General features: G+C 40.9%; 2 protein-coding genes across 2 annotated transcripts in view; one reads left to right on the forward strand and one right to left on the reverse strand.

Annotated features, from left to right (window-relative positions):
* Positions 1–422: 422 nt before the first annotated feature.
* Positions 423–21,875, reverse strand: part of LOC145443377 (uncharacterized) — a 33,575-nt gene continuing 12,122 nt past the window's right edge. The window contains exons 8-13 of the mRNA XM_080321349.1: positions 14,944–15,010; positions 10,231–10,406; positions 5,401–8,608; positions 4,326–4,412; positions 4,073–4,259; positions 423–1,605 (exon numbers count right to left, since the gene is read on the reverse strand). Coding sequence (XP_080177475.1) covers positions 1,125–1,605; positions 4,073–4,259; positions 4,326–4,412; positions 5,401–8,608; positions 10,231–10,406; positions 14,944–15,010 — 4,206 coding nt within the window. The 3' untranslated portion in view covers positions 423–1,124. The remainder of the gene's footprint in view (positions 1,606–4,072; positions 4,260–4,325; positions 4,413–5,400; positions 8,609–10,230; positions 10,407–14,943; positions 15,011–21,875) is intronic.
* LOC145443379 (acid-sensing ion channel 2-like) lies at positions 18,320–21,294 on the forward strand. The gene is made up of 7 exons (XM_080321351.1): positions 18,320–18,476; positions 19,351–19,509; positions 19,570–19,691; positions 19,764–19,963; positions 20,018–20,219; positions 20,294–20,429; positions 21,048–21,294. Exons 1-7 carry the CDS (start codon positions 18,403–18,405, stop codon positions 21,289–21,291), a joined length of 1,137 nt encoding a protein of 378 aa, XP_080177477.1. The 5' UTR covers positions 18,320–18,402; the 3' UTR covers positions 21,292–21,294.

A 21,875-nucleotide genomic window follows, 5' to 3' on the forward strand; every position in this document is an offset into this window, starting at 1 on the left:
TAGAGGGAACATTGACTCCGACTCCAGTCAGTAATTTTTCCACGATTCCGACTTTAGCCAGTATAGTTTTCACGACTCCGACTCCATTAAGCCAAAATTCGCCAAACTCCGACTCCACAGCCCTGCCTACGATACAGCAAATGTCGAACATGTTCAATTCATGTTCGTTATTACTAAAAGATCTGTGACATCGACATGTTTTGGTGGAAAAAGTTCAAATTCGCCAGTTTTTCTTAGCCGGTATTACATCTTCCAGAATTTTTGCAAAATGTCCTCTTCTTCGGATCTCAAAACAAGATAACCCTACGAAGGCCACTAGCGGGAGCCATACCTAAAACCTCACAGACTCGACTGCAAGTCATCTCTCTCTTCACGGGAAAACCCTATAATCGAACAAAAGGCAAGCTTCGCAAATCCATAAATTCAAATTGGCAAGCGCTAGTTTATGTATTTGCACACTGGCCGAAAACCGACCATGAATAATCCAAAAACATTTCATCAGTCACCGAACCACCGAAAAAGCATATATCAGACGATTACAAGTAATGGAACAAAAGAACATGGAACGGCACCTGCCCGTGGACACGTGAGTATACGACATAACGTGCGACACTGGAGCGTATGGGTTAGCTAGGGTCGGACTACGTGATAATTTCCGGGTTCTTTTTGTGGTTACGAATTCGGCATGTTGAATTTGGATTAGAAGTGAGAAAGCAATGCGTCAATGTTGCGATGATAAATCCTAAAGTAAATGCGTGATTTGTGACGTGAATTCATCATTCGACGCTTAGTATGTATGTAGTATTGTATTCACGTTAGGGGTCAAGTCAGGGTTAGAGTTATAAATTAGGCGTTAGGTTAGGATTCGGGTCGGGGGTTTGCATTAGGTCCCACCAAGTGCCGAATTCACTGGTAACCATATAGTCACGTGCTAACTGTCGTTTGTCACTGTGTCGCATGCTCAAATGTTGGGCAAGCAACAGGCACCGATACATCCTGTCAAAAAAGGCCGATTGGCGGCACCAAAATAGTAGGTAGTAGAAAAATGAAAGGTAAAACAGCAATGCTAAATACAAGTGGGTGCAGAAATCAGCTCTGTAAAACAAACCGCCCCAAAAAAAGTGTCATTTCCTTCGCCTAGGTCTCCCGACTCTGGCCGATTTCGAATCTTCCTCGCTGGCAGGCGGATCATTCTCACTTGCGAACAAACTAAAACTGTCAAAGTCAACCACGTTACGGAGCACTCCGGTCAGAACAAACTCGTTCGACACGATCCTGCATTTGCGTTCTATAGCACCGCTGAGTCCGCTTCTGTCCTCGGGCGTGGCGACAAGCACCAGATCCGACAGGTCGCTACCGCCCGTCACTTTAGGCATCCGGCCCAGCACCGTGGCGCCGGCGCTTCTCAAAATCTGGCCCATCTGCTGCCGGTCGGGGATGACGCTTTTCGTCACGTAAAAGCGGAGGCCGTCAAATAGTTTGTTTTCGGATTTTCGGACCGATTCCAGTGTGTTTCGCAAGTTGAAGTTGTACTTCGTTTGGAGGGGCTCGTCATTCGGGGTCAGCCTGTCGTCTTCAAGGAGAAAAGGGTCTTCGGAAAGGAATCTGAACGGTGTCACAAGTACCCAAGTGATTGGATACCGAATATGTATTAGACTTCGAGTATTGCAGTATAACTTGATATCGCGTCACAACAACTTCGATGATTTGGAAGGTTTACATATGTAGCTTTTTTATGACCACGGATATCATGCCACACGCCACACTGATGATAATTAGGTATTTTTTCAACCGTATCAATTTCATTGTGCATTGAGACAATGCCGGAAACACGGTACAAACTTTGTGCTTCATGTTGTGGTTTGTGCGATACTGATAATGACATGGTCTGCCGAAGTTTCAAGGCACCCACGGTGCAAAAAACTATCTAAACTACTACATCCGTACTCAAAAATATTGTCTCGCACCCCTGGACTCAAATCATCACAATTCATACCCAATTCGGATTCGAATGCTCGATTCATTTTGCCCAGCAATGGTCATAATTTGGGGCTGGGCAAAGTGCCAAGAAAATACAATAAAAGCAGCTATATTACTTGTTTATATTTCAATTACCAAAAGAAGCTATTCAACACATGGAAAGAATGGGATTATAGAGAGGTCTGCAGTAGAATCAGCTGACCCCACCCTTGCCACAGGATATAATAGCAGTGATGTTTTCTTGGTTCCACAGACTGCAATAACAGTATATGTTGCTTGGCTAGTTTCATCATAATTTTTTGTGAGGGACGGGTGTTAGGAGAGACAGGGGAACGTCTCAAGTTAAGGCCGGGCTGCTAAAGCACAACGTTACATGCCGAGTTGCAAGACTAGAATATTGTCACGCTTCTTCAAGTTCGATTAGAATTCGAACTATAACAGGTTTTTCCAAATTACATTTGAATAAGAGTCACCAAATTAGGAAAATCGTGGAAGCTGAACGAAATTCCGAACTAGAAAGAAATCCAACAGACATCTAGTCCAATTTTTAGCAAATCAAGAGTTTATTCTCAAAAGCATGAAAATGGGAAATGTCCAGGCCGTGTTATTTTTGGCATTTCAGGAGCCAGATGCCAAAACTGCCAAGAATAAAAATTTGAAAATGCCAAAAATAACACGGCCTGCCAAATAGTGTGTTTCGTTCATGATGTTGTGTTAGCAGGACCGCGTTACAAGCGAGAAGAGCGTTTGTGAAAGGCAGGTTTCTTAATCTGGGTCCAGCCCACCCACTAGGGGTGAAAGCATGGTGTCCTAAATGGTGTGGGAACAGCGAGATTGAACGGCTGACTGCATTTGGTTTACGTCATACTTTCCATTTGTCCAAAGGCAATATTACAACCATTTTTGACCGGCTTGTCGAGCACTAAATTTGATAAAACGGGTATCAATGAGAAGCTGCCACAGTACTGATTATTAAAATCCAAATTATATTCTGCTCATGGAACTGGAACCCCCAAAATCAACCATGATTTTTGCATTGTGATCGAGTTGAACATTGTGACGCAACAAACTGTCTGGCTATTTCTGAGCTGCATAGTCTCGTTTTGCCAGACAGTCTTGTTGCGTCAATGTTCTTAAACAAGCTAACCTTCCCAGGACTCTTCCATGCGAGTTGGTAATATTAAAGCCACCTGAAGTGACAAAAGTCCTCCGAAAATATATCGCTAGACTGAAGGAGAAATGATAGTCAGACTACTAAATAGAATGTGTTGAGAGACAACACAGGAAACTCCTGGAAAAGGATCGGGAAGAAAATTCTTTCTGCGATGAGATCGATGGCACTGGCGAAGTGATCTCTTTTCATGATGCATGGAAGCCGGTTCGGCCCTCCAAAGATTTTGAAGCTCTGAAAACTATTTGTGGATGACTGGTAACATTCTTTCCCTCAACGGCTACTGTTGAAGCCGATATTTCCCAGATTCGCTGGGCGGGAAATGAATTTAGGAGAAACTTAGCTGACCTGAGTTTGGAAGCACTGTTACAGTGTAAACGATTTAAGTTTATTCAACAGCTGTAACAATCAGCTGTTGAGCGTGTTTGTTAGGCTTTGCTTTTTTTTTGCTTATTGGCGCCGATTCCGATGGATACTGCACATTTTGTGGTTTTGTTTGATATTATTAACCTATGAAATCGTTAGGTTTTTTCTTCTTATTGTTTGTTGGCACTGATTATACGTGGATGCTGCACATTTTGTGGTGTCTTTTGACAAACTAGCCCAAATAAAGCGTTTTTGTGACTAATTCAAGGCAGAAACTATCTATTTAGAGGACGATGCCAAAACTGCCAAAAATAAAAATCGAAAAATGCCAAAAATAAGTTATTTTTGGCAGTTTTGGCATATGCCAAAAATAACACGGCCTGGAAATGTCTGTACACCAAGCTTGGCACGTTTTGTACTATACCGTTCTATTTCGCAGCAATTAATCCAATTAGACGGTTAAAATTATCTAGTTGTGGAAGTCTGCCAACGTGAAAATACCGATAGAAAACTGTGTACAAACTCTCAAAACTTCAAGGAAAAGGCGCAACGTACCTTTTATTCTCGCCAGATTTGATAAGCCACTGCGGCGTAACGATATGCACGCCTCTTGACACGGCACACAGGAACTTAATGGTGCGTCGCATCTTGTCCGTTACCAGATGGGTGCAGTCTTCGATTTCAGACGCCATACGTCCGCCCAGATTCGTGACAATCGATTCGGCGGTGTTGTTTGTTATGCCTGAGAGAGAAAAATTGCGAAAACCTGATTGCGGCCGTTTCCGTCACGCATATTTTCCCCATATACCCGTAAACATGACGTTTGGCTTCACCTTTGCTTTTCTCGGTTGAGTCTCCGTCACCAAATCGGCTTCGTCCGATTTCTTTCTTTTATCTGTAAATGCGGAATTGCATATAAAAATGTAGAGAACAAAATTAACAGAATAAAATCGCCACAACGTCAGATGGGTGAAAGTAGCCGGCATGTGCAGTCAATTTTTACTGAGCTACCAGTCATTTCGAAACTTTAGTATATATGTAGAATAAGCAAGGTCCTAATAGTACTAAGTAGCTATGTTCCATGGGTAGCCTATAATACTTTTAGCAGGTAATGAGACGGCTACCTTTGAAATTTCATGATGTATCTTAGCGACTAACGCAAAATGGATGGAATTTCATGAGATATACTCGGTTACCGTGACACAGGGGCAAGTAGCAGAAGTAGCCTAAAAACATTACCGCTCGGGTAAGAAGCGCGAGTATATAAAAACTACTTTGGCACTAAAAAAAAAGTACAGCTACAGTCAACTCCACTCTGGTTCCACTCACCTTTGTCCGAAAAAAGCAGAAAATCAATCGTTTGTAACATGGTCACGTGCAAAGGCAGCCAGCGCATTAAAAATACTCTTATGTTGCGTAGGCCTATTTAATGTATTGCAGTTGCGCTGGACTGCAGTGATTGGCACTGATCGCAAAAACGCCTTCAGGATAGTTATATTGTAGGCTACACCAATGCATTTCGATACCAGACGATTCAAGAACTGCTATGTACTTTTTGACTACATTACTGTTTAAAACACACATATAGGCTGGCATTTTGCTATGCAGAAAACTTTTCTGTACCATTCCGTTCTACAAGATGGACGAAATTGTACCAAATTAAAAGCGACTGCAAGGCTTTTTATGGGTTTAATGTTGATTGCTAATGAATGGATCCACTCAGTTTCATAATAATCACTCCTCCTGTAGTAAAACAAACCAAGTAACTTAACGATAAGAGCTGTGTTCCTGTGTCTGAAATAAGGTGAGTTGAATGTACTGTTTTAATGACCACGTCCGCATAACAATGATAGCATTAAAATGTACCATGGATCATATCTTACCGATTGCGGAACACGCCGAATTGTTCCTTCTTTTACGGGATTGGCTTGCAGTAGGTGCAGCCTCAGCTTCATCCTTAACCTTAGTCGCGTCATTTTTGTTTTTCGACTTCAAGCGAACAGGTGCATCCTCCGTTTGGTCCTTGACCTTGGTGGTGTCAAGTTCGTTTTTCGGCTTTAAACAAGTCTGTGAGGGATCAGCCGCGATTCGTTTGCCGACATTACGTTTAGAAGTTCTTCCGACTGCTTTACTAGTCGACGGTAAGCAATCGGTGACTACATTACGGTTGTTAACAGTTTCTTTGGATGTTACTGATTTTATCCGCACGCTCGATTCCGCAGATTCCGACGATTCGAAATCGTACACGTCTGCGTTTGGCTCCTTCTCTTCAGGTTTTTTCCTTGACTTTGAATTAGTTTTCTTTACCAGCGCGGTGGATTTCGAGGCGGTCTTGGCAGTTTCGGCCGTACGCGAAACTCTGGATTTAGCACCAATACCTGAATTTGCGGTGGACACTGAAGTTTTGGTGTTTTCATCAGTTGCTGTGGACAGGGTCCTTGCGCTTTTCCTTACAGCTCTAGATGGTTTGTTATCGATATCTTGCGAACATGCACCGGTCTCGTCTATTGATACCATGGAATCGTTTCCACCAATCTTTCTTTTTGAGACGCGTGATCTTGTGTTTCTTATTTTTGTTGCCGTGCCGTCTTTTGAGTCTGGGTTTTGCGGCACCGGAGTCACAGCTTCGACTTTCATGTTCCGCGACTTTTGCCCTTTCGATTTTTCCACAGAAACCTTTTCCTCGCACGAGTCCTTTGACAGGCTTTTTTCAAGCGCCTCGAGCGTTTCGCCATTCGCCATTTTAGCATAATCTTTACGTGCAGACCGACGTGTCCGCGCAAGCACCGGCCTGGATGGTGTCCCGGGGCTTTCGTTTGTCAAATTCTTTTTAGTCGATAGCACTGGTGACAATTTCTTAGATTTCGATACGTCAGCTTCTAGGAACGATTGAGTCGCCATCATATCTGCGCCAGGAGAAATAGGCTTATTCTGCGAAATATCTTGAAGCGAACTGCTGGCAATATCTGATTGATTCTGCGGGGTGTGTACCGAAAGATAACACTGTGTGGAAGTTATCTGATCGATATTGTCTGATATTGCCTGTGTTGTGATTGATGCTTTGCAAGCGTCAATCGGCATCTGTGGTGCGCCCTGCCGATCAGAAGTAGCTGCGGCTTGCATCTTCCCTGGCTTACAGTACGACTGGGTCTCCACGTCCGGATCCGTTGAGTAGTCATGGATTTGAGTTTCGGGAGGTAACTTTTTGTCGGGGCAATCTGCTACAATGTTGCGGTTTTCGTCAGTTGTGAATGGCCCTTTCGTGTCGACTTTCGCCGCTTTTTTGGTGTGATCTGGCGATTTGCCCGTTAATAGGGGCGAAGCAATGACCACGTCTTCGCGGGTTTCTTGATTGTGATTAGTCGATATCGCGCTGGGATTCGCAAATTCCTTAACCGAGTGAGATGCACTGCTACTATAAAGGGTAGCTTCATTCTCGTTACTTGCAGGCAGAGTACTTTTTTCTACATCAGTGGCGACTGAATTTCCCATTTCTTCACACTTGGCAGTGACATTACTGTGAGCTTCCTCGCTAATTTCAGATCCTTGTGACGTTTCAATCTCTTCATGATTATTTTCCAAATCGTTCGTACTGGCACTGTTTGAATGCGACAGGTCATTGTCGGAAATTGCCGGACTTGCAGCTTTGAGTTCTGGTGAGTTCTGTAGCTCGCTGTTATCACTCACTCTCGTACCCGCGACAGTTACTGTCTCAATGTTGTTTTTAGTGTCATCGGAAGATGATACATTGTCAATGGCAATAGCGTGTTCTTCGATAGCCAGTTTAGTTTGGACCGCATTAGTATCTCCCGATTCTTCAGCCTTTAAGTCAGGATCAGGAGCAGAATTAATGTCAGTATCAGACAGATCTGCCGAAGGCTCAGCAGAAGCAACGTGATTTTGCACATTTTCAGGAGTGTTGATTATGCCACAGCTCGTATCGAAACCTTCACTGCTGGAATCGGGTATCGTTTCTAGCTTGTCGGCCACCACTTCCAGCCCAGATATATTATCATGATCAGGTTTAAAACCCTTGGCTGCAACTGTCTCTGCGATATTTACGGTCTCAACATCGCTTTCACAGACAGACTCTTCCACCACTGTTGTGCGGTCGGTAGCAACAGAGACATTTACCAAATCCGATATGTCGTATACCTGAGTCTCGCCATCTTCGTCTTCTTCGCGAGTATCCACGCACAAATCCGAAGATTCGTGCAATTCGTTCGCTTCATTCCCGGGCTTAGATGCTACTACCGGTGCAGTGCCATAATTAGACGTTCCTGAACTTTGAACAGACTCGAGAGCCGATGCATATGCGTCGCTGTCGACGGAAGATGTTTGAGAGGGGTTGTTGCCCGCACCTACACTACTGGTGATATCGCGAGACGAATATTTCTCCAAAGGAACTACGACGTCGCCGGTACGCTGCAAAGGTGGTGTTTCGTCGTCCAATGCATGCATCCCTTTAAAACAGTGCTCGGTCTGTCCAGATAGACTATGTCCGGTTGAAATCAGATCGTCAGTGTCTTCAGTCAGTTCGCTTTCGGCCAACAAAGGAAGCGTGTCTGCATCATCACCGGCAGGTTTATCCGCTTCGCAATCATTTGACGAATGCAACATGTTTGATGGTGTATCTTCGCGATTTTCAAGCGCCAAAATAGGATCAGAACCCACTTCAGTATCCCCGTGTGCGACTGACGAGGGCCGTGTTTTTGACTTCGTCTCAAGACCGATGTGAAACGCCTGTGTCTCTATATCGCATAACATAGAATTTTCAACGTCCGATTCGCTGTCTTCCACAACCAATGGAGCCGCGAAAGCTTGCGTCTCGATAAGCCCCAAAGTGTCTTCGAACATGGTCGATTTTCTTGGCATCGTAAAAGTCTGGGTGTGCGAATCACCAAACGAGTCCGCCTCGTATGTTTCATCAGGGTCCGCCGCTGGGCTGTGGAGGATTCTGGAACAGCCCGGGACGTCATCCTGTCCCGAGGTGGTGGTGCCAACTACATCGCTCGATTCAGCAATATCCATCAAAGTGGCACCGTGTTTATTGTGGTCTGAGACAGATCTTTGTGTCTCGGCAGTAGCCAGCTGAAAAGCGAACCGTGCGTTTCAGTGGGTATCTCACAAGTAGACCCCTAGGGGTACTCGAAGCATTTTCGGAGGGTCCGCAAAGCCTCTAAATTTGCAAAATGATTAACTACCCAATTTTTATTTTATTTTTAAAATAGGTAAATCACGAGCCAGTTTCGTTCATAACTGCTACAACTTCATGAATTATATCAACAGAATGACCATCGAAGATGATACATCTTACTGTGTGCAAACTTATTTTAATTGCCAAATTGTCATATTGCTGTTTAGAGATGTTTTGTCAGGGGTTTATGGAAGACATAAAAAAGTTGGAATAGTACGGTCAATCAGCGTAAAAATCTGTTTTCCCCTGTGATATATGCTACATATCCACTAAGATTCCATAACAACTTCAACATGAGCTGCTAGATAGAAATGACTAGGATGGATATATTCAATAAAAGATCGGTGTCTCAATTTTGGCGGCATATATGTTTCGATCATACCTAAAAAGGTCGTCGGAATATTCGTTGTCCGTTATTATACCCTTCGCCACCCTCTATCGTTGTGGAAATATATTTTCGACACTCGCTCATATCAAATCGAGGGCGTGGATTTTCAAGACACGACCGCATGTTTCAAGAAGTGCAGCTGCGGATTTCGCAATCGTCTACCTAATTTCCACATAAATAATGTGATGTTAATTTCAAGAAAAGCCATTTTGTTGCTGTTTGTCACTGGCCTACAATTAATATTCGCGAAATCCTGATGACGGCCGCATGATAATTGAGCTAAATTTGAATAAAACTAGGGGGGCCTTAGGGGTCATTGACGGTCTAAAAAGGGTCCGCGCGCATACAAAAAAGTTGAGAACCACTTGATTAGACCAATCGAAAAGCGATAATTTTTTGAATACTGAAATTGCACACCCTTGGATATCAAGAGGTAAAATTTAATAATGATAACCATAGTTTTTGTACTTATTTCCCACTTTAAAAGTCTTTAAATCTCGATAAGTAGAATTGCAGCATACCAAACATGTATTACAAGGTTATGGGCGGTCGGTTTATGAAAACGACATTCTTATAAGACTTGTACAGACTGCTAATCTAGGTAGTTGGCGGTAAACAAACTGCTGGTTTTTTGGAGTACTTCCAGTTCAAGTTCTAGTATCAAATTTTGCAGAGTGAGGCCCTAGTTCTAGATGCAGGTTCTCAAAACTCAGCAGTACTAGTTCAAGTTACAGAACTAGAAAATATGTGTCGTCGTTAGGCATGAATTGTGATACCATTATTTTATTGTATGATGTTCTTGAAGTGATTGCTAGCTGAGAGTCAGAGCCGAGGGTAGGTAAGTATTGGGGGTCAAAAACCGTTCCATTTCAAACTTGTACTCATGTTCAAGTGGAAAACCTATCTGATTCTGATTTTTTAAGGACGTAAGTTCTAGTTGCGCATTTTGAAAACCCAGTAGTTTGTATAAGGCTGTACGTCATCTCTCTACAGTTACCACGCAGGAAATGGTACTCAAAGAGGACAACCCAGTCTTAATCCTGACAAAGGAGTGATGTAGCCATGCTATGACAGGTTGAGAACCCCTGGTCTACCGCAAAATTTAACAACAGAGACAGCCAAACTCACATCCGCGATAAGAGACATTTCATCGTCAGCATTGTCATTGAATTCCTCATCATATTGGCTGCTCTCCGTCGTCTGGTTATGTTGTGCAACCTCAAGAGGCAAGGTATTGCACTGGTAGATATCATCCTCCGAAGCGTAGTTTTCAATAACGTTTCTTGGATCGCCATCCTCAATATCTGGGAGAGTTGAAAGAGTACATTTTCATATACTGGGTCAGTGCTTTTCAACCTGTGTGACGGTTCGCACTTGTGCAGTGCGGATGACGGAGGTGGTGCGAACCGTGCGAATGAAAATCCGGAACAAGTGCGAGTGAAAATCGTGAATATTTGTTAATTTTTATGACACGGAATAATTAAAATAAACCTAATAGGAAATGTAAGGTGAGTGTAACTTTTGTAGTGGAGACGCAGTTGTAAAAACTTGTTTGACTTACGACGCACCACTAATCGTAGCTCTCGCAAGCCGTAGTGAATTAATATTTTCGCACTATAATTATTACGTAACCAAAAGCCTGGTTTGGAAGCTGATGTAATGGCAGATATACAGTATCTCAGCCCGTCTGAGCCTGAGACAGGCTGGAAAAATGATGTCAAATTGACTTTCTGCTTTCTTTCGCTAAACAATCATCATATTTCGTAATATCTGTTCGATTAGCGCGAGGCACGAGGATAATAGTAAATACCATCATTACAGACTCACATTTGCAAATTACTGTAACACAAATTTTTACCCCTTTAAGGGTTATTAAAGTATGGACCGCAAACGGTGTAACGGTGTAACGGTGGATCGACACGGTGCCAGAGCTATCTGTTAATCTGCATGTAATATTTGTTGAATTTCTTACAAAAATCCTGCAATAGTTTTTACATATCCAAGGTCACTGTGTTGGGTACTGTAGCTAATAAGCGAGACATGCAGAAAATATGGCAGCGACACACAGAGGAATTTAATCTGTCCTAATTTGAAAATCGCGAGCGCCAAACATGTTTTGTAGAGCTGTTTTGGGTGCAATTGTGGTGTGCGCGTTCTGTAAGTCATACATGTCCGTAAAATCGTAGCATATAACTGTAATGTTAAAAATGAATTCCTTTTCATGGGTGAGGCTCGGGTCGCGAGATGCCACAAAAACTCAGATTTTGGTGGTAGTCTAAAATCCGCTTTACCGTTATTAAACTGTTATGAATTGTTAGATTGAGCTAAAGAGCAGATACACAGTATGGTGAGTTTTGCTCTTCTGATACTCGCGAGACAGAAGTTGGAGCGACGTATCGTAAGGTAGCGACATCTAATGTGCCTACTCTCCTTGATCGTTTTGCACCTTACGTTCCAAGACATACGGCAGAAGTCTCAACACAAACATATGGGTTTTTCACCCTTTCGACAAACTGGAGCCTCCGGGACCTTTGTGTCAGCTTTCAAAATCGAATTCTGCCAGCAAGCATTTTTCACTCGCGAAAAAAACGCTGTATTCTGGATAGAAGTGCAGAACATATTTTAAGACCTGACTTTTCAAGCTCTAGTAGACATTCTTGTACAAATCTTGTTTGGCCGAGAAGGGCTTTAGTGAAATAGTTGAAATCAAAGCGAGCGAAGAGTTGCCTGTTTAATGAGACACCTGATAGCTTAAGCTACCTACTAGCCCAGGGGTGGGCAAACTACGGTCCGCGGGCCGCATGCGGCCCGCAACACCGTTCTGTGCTGCCCGCGAGAGTCTAAAGAAACTTTTTTTAAATATTGATAAAATGCGTACTAAAAATCGACTTAATGCAGGGACTTGATCAACTTTTTCTTATTATATTTCACTATGATAATTCTAAGACAGTGGTTGTGAAACTGGGGGCGTGAAAGCATCTGAAAGGGGGCACGAAGCTGAGCTCAACTGAAACAAATTTTCGCGCACCGCGCGATTTACCTCCAATTCATGGTTATTCCCCTGTATTTACTCTGAATTACATATTTTAAAATCTCTCATCTACAGTCGTAACCTTCCATGCCATCAAACTATCCGTTAGGTTTGCTAGCATCCTGGTTGCGTTTTGTGATATGACGACAAGGGGGCGCGCGAAATCTTTCTCCGTCGTGGGGGGGGGGGGGGGGGGGTCGTGTCTTGAAAAGTTTGAGAGCCACTGTTTTAAGATAAATACTTCCTATAATATTTTTTATATTTAATTTCTGTCGCGACAGCCCGATCTCAAGGCCCACGCAGTTTGAAAGGTTTCAACTGCTAAACATCACAGAAATCCCAAACGATGCAGCATTTAGAGCAGAGGTCTCAAACACGCGGCCCGCGAGAGCATTTTGTGCGGCCCGCGACGGCATTTTGGAATTTCAAGTAATCAACAATATATTTAAGTGCCATATATCTTTTTAGATATAAGAACTTAAAGTTCACGCAAAAACTACTATAAAAATCTCTGAAATCCCAACAAACATCACTATCACATCACGTTTGAAAGCTACCATGCAGTAGAAGAGCAGCTATTACGTCACATTTCTAGTTCATGATGATAAAACATGACCCGTTGATGATTCGCGACTGAAAATTGTGATTTGGTTTGGTGCGACCTTCTCGTACAATTACTAGATTTGTATTGACTGGGTGATTAAATAAAAATGACTCGAGTTGAGTCGGGTCAAACGCTGAAATCGGAGAAGGACTTGCGACTCGGAATGGTGACTTGGTAATCCCACGGAGGCATCAATCTATGCAACTTTCATGGGGAATAGTAATACATCAAAAGGTCGTAACTTGCGTTGCGTAGGGTATATAGATATTTAATCAGGTCAGTATGGCAACCATGGGTATTCTGTTACCCCCGTGACGTATATTGTTGGTTAAACGCTGTATGTTGTTTTTTTCTCTTCATCCATGTAATTATCGTTGGCGAGTAAGGTGGTAGTACGCTCTACAGCTGTAACACCAACGAATTCCTCGCCGATTGGACATTTCTATTCCAGGGGTTCTTAACCAGGGTCCGTAGACCTCATCGTGGTACGAAGCACCACATCAGGGAGTAAGAGATGCATTGTAGAATTTGTAGACCCATTTGCTGTGGAATATTTTCTTGGCCAATTTATTCAACTGGAAAATAGTATTCGCGCTGAGCGCGATTTTGTGAATGGGCTTTCTGATTTAAATAGGTACCATCAGAAATTGTGTTGAAAATGGACAGGGGCTACGAGAAATCTTATTGGAAACACAAGGGGTACGATCACTAAAAAGGTTAAGAAGCAATGATAAAACTATGGCTCAATAATGAGTGTATTTAAGTTGTTATTGATATATCGAAGGCAAAATCTTATGCTTATTTAATTTATGTTTGGCAATAACAGTAACAATAGCCTATAATTACAAAGACGATATCAAAACCATAGTATTAGGCTACACCGCTCAAACGCTCTGATATCAGATCAATCTTCAGTAGATTTTAAAATAGTCTACACTACATAAAGTTGTTGCTCGTCATAGGTCCACTAGTTGCAATATTATAACCCGACAGTTTTACGATGTCATGAATGCATCCTCTCACATGATGTCTATAACTCGTTAATTAAAAAAATTCTGCCCGGCACAAAAACAATTTTATTCAAATATTTGAAAATGTGATTTTTTCCGTGTCAAAAAGCGTTAATAGTACAATAGTAAATTACATTTCCACGATGTTTGAGGAATGCCTGTCTGCAAGGTCCCGTCAAATAAGGCCATTAAATATCCCTATCATTGATGCTGCGGCCCGCGGCGTCATCAAAACTAGGAAATTGGCCCGCGAGCACATTTGAGTTTGAGACCTCTGATTTAGAGCTTAATGTCACAGCGGGATAGCTGAAAAGAGATTGACATAATTTGGATCACGAGTGGGATTTCAGATTGGCCACGTCAGTTTTATTTATTTCAGTGATGTGCTTATAAGAAACGATTCGGGCGTGTCTTAGGTAGATTCGTTGTCTGTATGCGTAGAATTGGGGTATTTATATTTTATCTACACATACTAGAATCGTGTTTGAAGCTAACATGGTTATGGTGCTGTCAGCAGCGTGTGTCCTGGAACTGAACCAAAAGTGGAATTAGTAAATCTATGAACAGATCGCTGCTCAGAGATTTAAATTTCAATCCTGTTCTAAGAATCGGGGCAACCGACTTTCATCTCTATAGTTTTGAAAAATTAGTAATTGAGGTCCACCAGCCTATGAAATCTCGCCACTATAATGTTTCGGACGCGAGTACGATATCATCAAAGGAATGTTTGGCTTGTTTTAAATGAGCACATATATTATCTCCATGTCCTCACTATATAATCAAATATCAATATTGCATTTTGGTTTATAATCCCAATTTTATATAGTGCGGCCCGCGAATGGATTCAGATGTTGAATGCGGCCCGCGAGCTCAAAAGTTTGCCCACCCCTGTACTAGCCAATTTGTTGCACATCTGAACAAATATTGTTAAGTATCTTCATCTTGTTTTTGTATAATAATTTGCGATTAGTTTGTGCGAATGAAATTTATTTTACAAAAAGAAGTGCGAATGGAGCTCAAAAAGGTTGAAAAGCACTGTACTGGGTGTTCATAAGTGCTGACTTATCTAACACATCAAAATGTGCATATGAAAAACTGTTCAGTATACGATATTCGTGAACATTTAGGATTGATTTCGATCTCAGGTTGTTGCCCTGGCTAATTATCATCAAAATAAAATAGTGCTCTGGACCAACCTGTGTCACTATCCGTATGGCAGTCACCATTTCCCCTGTTTGTGTCTTCTTTATTCAGTTGATTGCTCTGAAAACAGAAACACAAGAGTTGACAGAAGTACATAGAATGAACATAAATTATAATATACTTGAATTTTTTTTAAACAGACGTGGGTATAAACAGAAGCAGTATTATATATGGTGAACAACGCAACTTTTATAAACTGAAAAAACAAAAACGCGATTCTGACAGGCCCATTCTATTTCTTAATCCAAGTCGGTGAGAATGATGCTCTCTTAATATATTTCTGACTACTCAGAATATCCTGCAAGAGGTAATAATTCTGTAATCACTCAATCTCAAAACGATGACTGTACTTTCGGAACCGATGTTCAAAAGCTCAGTAAAGTAAGCGAACTAAACAAATCTTAGCCCCAGAAAAATCACAAACGCACTTATCCAGACATATATGGCGGGACACTGGTATACAGTTGGCTCAAAAAATTGACGCCTACTCTACTCTACGCCTACTATTTGTCAAGTTTTTCTGCAATTTGGTGGCCAGATCAATATCAACTTAAGTAAGATGCTTAGATAGTTAGATGGCCAACACCTCGGACACTCGCCCACACATTTTTATTCTGAGTATTCAAGCGGTGACGTCATTAATGGGCATTTCAAACAAGGCAGATATTCTTTTGTATCATTACTGAGCTGCCTACTTATAGCAAGGCCCACATTCGTTCTAGGCTTTTGTAAGACACCACCCATGGAGCGCATGGCAATTAGATATGGATTCTGAGCCGACGACAGATGACTGCCATCAAATACCAAGATCAGGGAAATGTGGACATAGGCTAAGTACCATAAAGATTCATAGAAAGCTCAATGTAATAGCCTTCACATCCACAATAAACATGGCTAAAACATGTGCAATTGTGCATATAGGGACTCAAACTCAAATTCCCTATATTTTAATAATCTACTCAAGACCGCAATAATTTTATATTTCAAACTCAATCACGAATACTTTCAGCTGCATGGGTGTAAGTGGCGTGGGTGAATCTGAAGCCGTAATTCTACAATCACAGAGCATCCCAAGTAATTGTATTTTTTATGTATATTTCATTACAACACAATTCCTCCATGTCCTAACAACCGTAAATTGCACAATAACCAAACCATAAATTGATTCCTCATGATATTGAGAAATTTCAAAAGACAGTCATAGTTCACCCACTACATTATAATACCGATATTTTGAAACTTGAAAGGATAAAAAGCTCATCTTAGATCACAAAGACTCAAATTAGACCAATTGACCTTATAAATTATGCGGTTCAAATTTTAAATCCATTTTCAAACTATAATAGCGGTCCGATGCTCAATAGAACTCAATTCATTCATAATTAATGAGGAGTCACATTACTTGGGTATATCAAATAGTCATATAATATTCTTTTACTTTTTTACCAAAGGCATAAGTTTAGGCAACACGTGTCCAGGATCGTAACATGAAAAGAGCAGGTGACAAAATAGTTGTCGTGTCATTATGATTGCCAAAAACAATTTTAAGATAAAGAAGACCTTGACTTTTTAGAATACGCTAGACTTCTTGAAAAAAGTCAACAGACAGAACCTAGAAAACAGAGTACCATAAACCGGGGTAACTTTGGACAATTTTCAACAATATCGCTTTGTGTCTTGGAAATGCTAGGGTGCAGGGGAGGTAAGTTTTGTGTTTTTCAGGGGTTATGGAGCAAAGGTTAGAATTAACCAATCCAAAATCTTCATTGCCAGAAATAAGTACCTTATTTTTGTAAATTATCAGTGCCCAAAGATACTTCGGCATGTGGGGTAACTTTGGACAATGTAATTTTTTATATGTCTTTACACTCTATTGTTTATGAAACCTCTTGAATGAGGCTTATTTGGTAAGAGTTGATGAGAGCAGTGGCTAAAACTGAAACAAAATAGTATACGTCTGGCCTATTGCTTGATTTTTTCCACAGTCCAAAGTTACCCGTTATGATAAAATTTGACGGGGTAACTTTGGATATCCCATTTTCTTATATTGATCCAAGGGTGAACTCACTGAGATTTTTGCCATGGATTAAGACTACTTAGAGGTATCTGCTGCCAAGTTTTGAATCTATGACTCGCATGCTATCTGTGTTTGGTTGTAAGAATTTTAATGGCCATCAATTTTGATGAAATTGACCCCCGCCATCAATTTATCAATGTTGGGTCAAGTTTATCTGGCACTGAAATGAATCCACCTTTTATTGAGACTACTTGTGGTAATGTTGCCTCATGAAAAAGAATTGGACATCCAGCGGGAACCCATTTTCATCGATAACCATCTAAATCTTTTACTGCTTAGTGTCCAAAGTTACCCTAAGGCCAAAGTTACCCCGGTTTACGGTAGACAAAATAATACTTTTACATGGGCTTGACATGTTGTATAGAGAAGAGAAAGGAAGAGAACCAAAACTAGCCTTTATGAAGCTAGAAGAGACTTAGAGATATTGGAACCTATCAGGATATGACTTTACCCAAGAAGGTAACCAAGAACTTTGTAGGTGATGTTGGCATCCAAGGAGTGTGATATGTTTTCAAGAAGAAGAGATATAGGAAATCAATTTCGCATCATGGCCAACCGTGTTTTGAAATTGGAAAAGCACCTTCTGATCTTGGCGACTTTATCGACCTTTATAGAAAAGGCGATAACTTGCTAAACTGTTCTGCTTTAGCCTTATGCAGTGGTTCCTTCGATGCAAGCCAAAACAATCAATTGGGAACGATCTTGCAATCCAAAGAATTCTGATTATTAAAAACATCAAACTACATAAAAAGAAATTTCCAGCAATTCGTCTACCACATGATAACAACAGAGGGCAGTTAACACTTTCCGGTACCAGAAAATGCATCAGTCAAGCAATCAAGCCCACGATAAGGCAAGGACCGTACATACAATTGTTGACTTTCAAAATCAACAAAAGTGATTCATTATTTTTTCAGATAATTTATCATAGCTGTATAGTGCACTGTAATAATAGTTCCAAGTGGTTAGTCATTGAGAACATGGACAAAATGAAGGAAATTGCTACAACAAAGTCATGGTTAAATGGGCATAGTGACATTGAATCCCAAAAAACAGCTATATCAGTTAATCAGTCACTATCGGCACAACAACCCGTGCATGGATCTCCGGAAGATTACAGAACAAAAAAACTGGGAAATTATGCAAATGAATTCACTGAAAATATAGGATTTCAAGGCATTCGATACATTTTCATGAAAGATGCGTTTTGGCTCCGAAGGTACGCATAATTTAATGTGCATTACATGTATCAACCAATGGTCTGCATATAAACTTTTTAAGACTGGTATGGATCATAGCATGTCTTACCGGAGCGACCTACTGTGGCATCGTGTCAGTAAAAAACGTCAACTACCTTCTCAGCCATCCTACATCAATGAAAATACAATGGACACAAGTGGATCAGATGCAATTTCCTGCGGTTACCATTTGCAATTACAATGTATTTCAGTAGGTTGAAGAACAGCTGTAGATAGCTACGTCTATCACCGTTGGCTTGGTCTCTAACAGTTGGATAGTCGCAGTAAGACCATGAATTTAGACTTTCCGATTCAACAATCCTAAATTGACTAATTTCAGTGAAAACATTTTGTTTGGGATTTTGTTGATGGTCAAATCAATTAACGGCTGATTACACAAGCATTAAAAGCAGGGCTGTGAAGTCGGAGCAGTCGGAGTTTCGCTCATTTTCCCTTAATGGAGTCCGTCTTTTTTTAGCACGCCTTGCAGAGAGAAAAAAATTGGCTTGAGTCGGAGTTTGTGAAAACGCTCATGACTCTGACTCCGACTCCTTTAATATGAAAACAAGCGATTTGAAAGTTCTCTTAAAATTGCTGATAATAGATGAAATAGGATTTGTATGTACCAACCAATTATTAGTAACTATATTGATAAAAGTGGGCATATAGATATAAGTGGCTTGTCCATTTTATACGAACTGTAGCATATGAATAAAAAGAAGAATATTTTCAAATTAATGCTTCCATGTTAATTGTACGGTGAATATTATTGTGAAAGTCATTTAACCGTCATATTGGCATATAATTTTTGAAGCAAAATTGTAGTGGGCTACTGTTGAAGTCGGAGTTCTGTGAGGAAAATAGTCAGAGTCGGAGCAGGAGTCGATACGTTTAAAGACTCTGGAGCAGGAGCTTGAGTCGGTTTATTGAAAATGTCTGGAGTCGATGTTGGTGGTAAAATTCACCGACTCCAAAGCTCAGATTTTACAATCCAAGATATCAAGCCTCTTGAGAATTGCCTTAAAAATCAAATAACCATAATGGATGCAATTGTCACGAGCCGATGCTCATCGTATACATTTCAGGAGAAGCATGTTGAATTCGGAGCAAGTGCAGCTATTAGAAAATGTATACCAGTATAAATTTGACGATGTCCCACGTTCTAATGTAACTCAGTATGAAACGGATACAATCGAAGAGCTGATGGTGAATGCCTCGTATGACTATGACAAGAGAAGGCTCGAGTAAAAGCGATATATAAGTATTATAAAAAAAGGCACTCGCTGGAAATTATTATTGTACAGATGTAAGTATGACGGAATGACATGTCCTCCGACCATGTTTTATAAAGCAATGAGAGATGTCGGCGTCTGTCTGACGTTTGACCCAAGACGAGATAATTCAACCAAAAACCAGACGGTGGCAGGTGAGCTTGACTACTAATTATGAAAGGCAATCACCTAATTAACAAATTGATAGATGTACTCCATAAATTAAGGAAAGAACGGTGGTTTGATCATGGTTTTTAAAATTCCTGAAGAGGATTGGACAATTGGCCCCCACATGGATTTTCAAGGCATGGTAGTGACCGTGCACAACCCAGCCGATGAAATTGTATTACTAGCAGAAACTGGTACACCTGTGCCGCTGGGTAAAGTCACCAGTCTTCCCCTGTCTAAATCATCATTCAATTTATTGGTAAGATTAGGCTGCTGGCTAGGATGAATCATTGTATGAATCAAGTATTTATAGACGCCACCCTACGGTCAATGCGGTTCGAGGACGCTATCATATTATCAATCATACAGTCAACAGGCTTGTATGACAGAATGTCATTACAAAGCAATGGCAGATACCTGCGGTTGTAAGAAGATATACATGCCATCACATGATAATGTGAAAACATGTAACCAATTAGAGGATAAAGAATGTTCGCACGCGATGTTCAAAGAAGGTGACATTTTTCTAAATTTCCTAATTTTATATAAAACTCATCAATTGAGCCTAACAGCGGCACCGTTCCAACAGGAACAAAATTCAAGATGACGCAATGCAACTGTCCTCCTGAGTGTCAATCATATCATTACAACATAGATGTGAAAGAGCAGCTAGTGTCTGATGGTGCAAGATCTCTGTACATGAAACATCACAATATTGACATTCGGTAAGTTGAAAAGTGTACTCCGCCCAAACACATGTTCTTCGAAAGACAGGAAAACGCATTAGGAACAAATGAAGAAATGCCGAGGACCCGAGGTATCCAACGACTATAAGAATAAATTGCCAAGACGGCAAAAAGCGTTCTAGCCCTATCCCATGTTGTGGTGCGTACGCCGTACATATGTGATATCATATGTGTTCATCACGTCTATATAGATCTGTTAATACCGTCCGTAATCTTTTAGTAAAAGATCAGATTCCCCCCACCACACAAAAGACTCTTTCAATCGTTCCCCCCATTGCCAATATATGTGGTACTCTAACACAATTGTATTTGGGTCGTAAATGTTGGCTATCCTGTGCAGACAATATAGCAATCACTCGCTTTTCTCAATTTCAGTAAACAAGGGAGGGAAGAGTGTCTTACATCGTTTGCAATTCAGCCATTTGCAGCACGCCGCTGTGTTTCAACCAGAAAATACATTGCATTTTGCTCTTGATTTCTCCCATATGTGTAAATAAGTGTACCATAACTAATTTGTTTCTTTTTAAACGCACTCAATAAGCTGTAAGAAAATAGGACAGAACTGTTGGCTATATCCCTTGTGTTTTTTAATTTCAGTAAACAAGGAGTCATAATTCAAGTTTACTATAAAGATTTTGGTCACACCTATCACATTCAAGAGGCAATTTACGATTTTGAAAAGTTGCTGTGTGATATTGGTGGAGCTGCAGGATTATTTTTGGGAGCCAGTTTCATGACAATTATGGAATTCATGGATTTCGCTCTGGTTAAGGGCTGGTTCGCTTCAATTAGAAGAATGAAGAAAGCCAGAACGGATCATATTCAACTTCCTTCCGAATAAATAATACTTTTAGCCGTCCTTTTGAAATGCTGACGCCATCACCAACATTTCTTACGTCATTTGCAATTCAGCAACTCGCGGCACGCTGTTGCGTTTTTATCAAAAATACTATTCGTTTTTCTAGTGATTTCTTCTGTATGTGTAAACAAGAATATGGCAACTGCATCATCGTTCTTCGGAATACAGTCAATTCATTAGTCATAGGAATATAGGACAGTGGATTTATCTCACTTGCAATACATATGTACACTGCCTATCAGTGAGAATCGAAAGTGCATCGAAATGTGGTGTATTTATTTGTGCATGAAATGGAAAGATCTAACACTGTGTTGTGATATGATGCGTGCAAGTACCATAGCGCCACACTCGCTTGAACTCTGACATGCAGAATTAAATTAAATCTTTGATTCTCTTAGGGCAGACATCATAAAGTTAGCTCAACTGGGAGAATGCAACATTTTATTCCAATCAAAGTTGCAATACGGAATTCTTTGCTGGGGTGCTGCGTGCAAGAATACGATTGACTCATTGCAAAAACCACAACATAGGATTCTAAGTATCATTGCCAAGGCCTCAAGAGGGCC

Source organism: Botryllus schlosseri, chromosome 7, assembly GCF_051294905.1.
Source record: "Botryllus schlosseri isolate E-star chromosome 7, Bs_hap1, whole genome shotgun sequence".
Classification (NCBI taxonomy): Eukaryota; Metazoa; Chordata; class Ascidiacea; order Stolidobranchia; family Styelidae; genus Botryllus; species Botryllus schlosseri.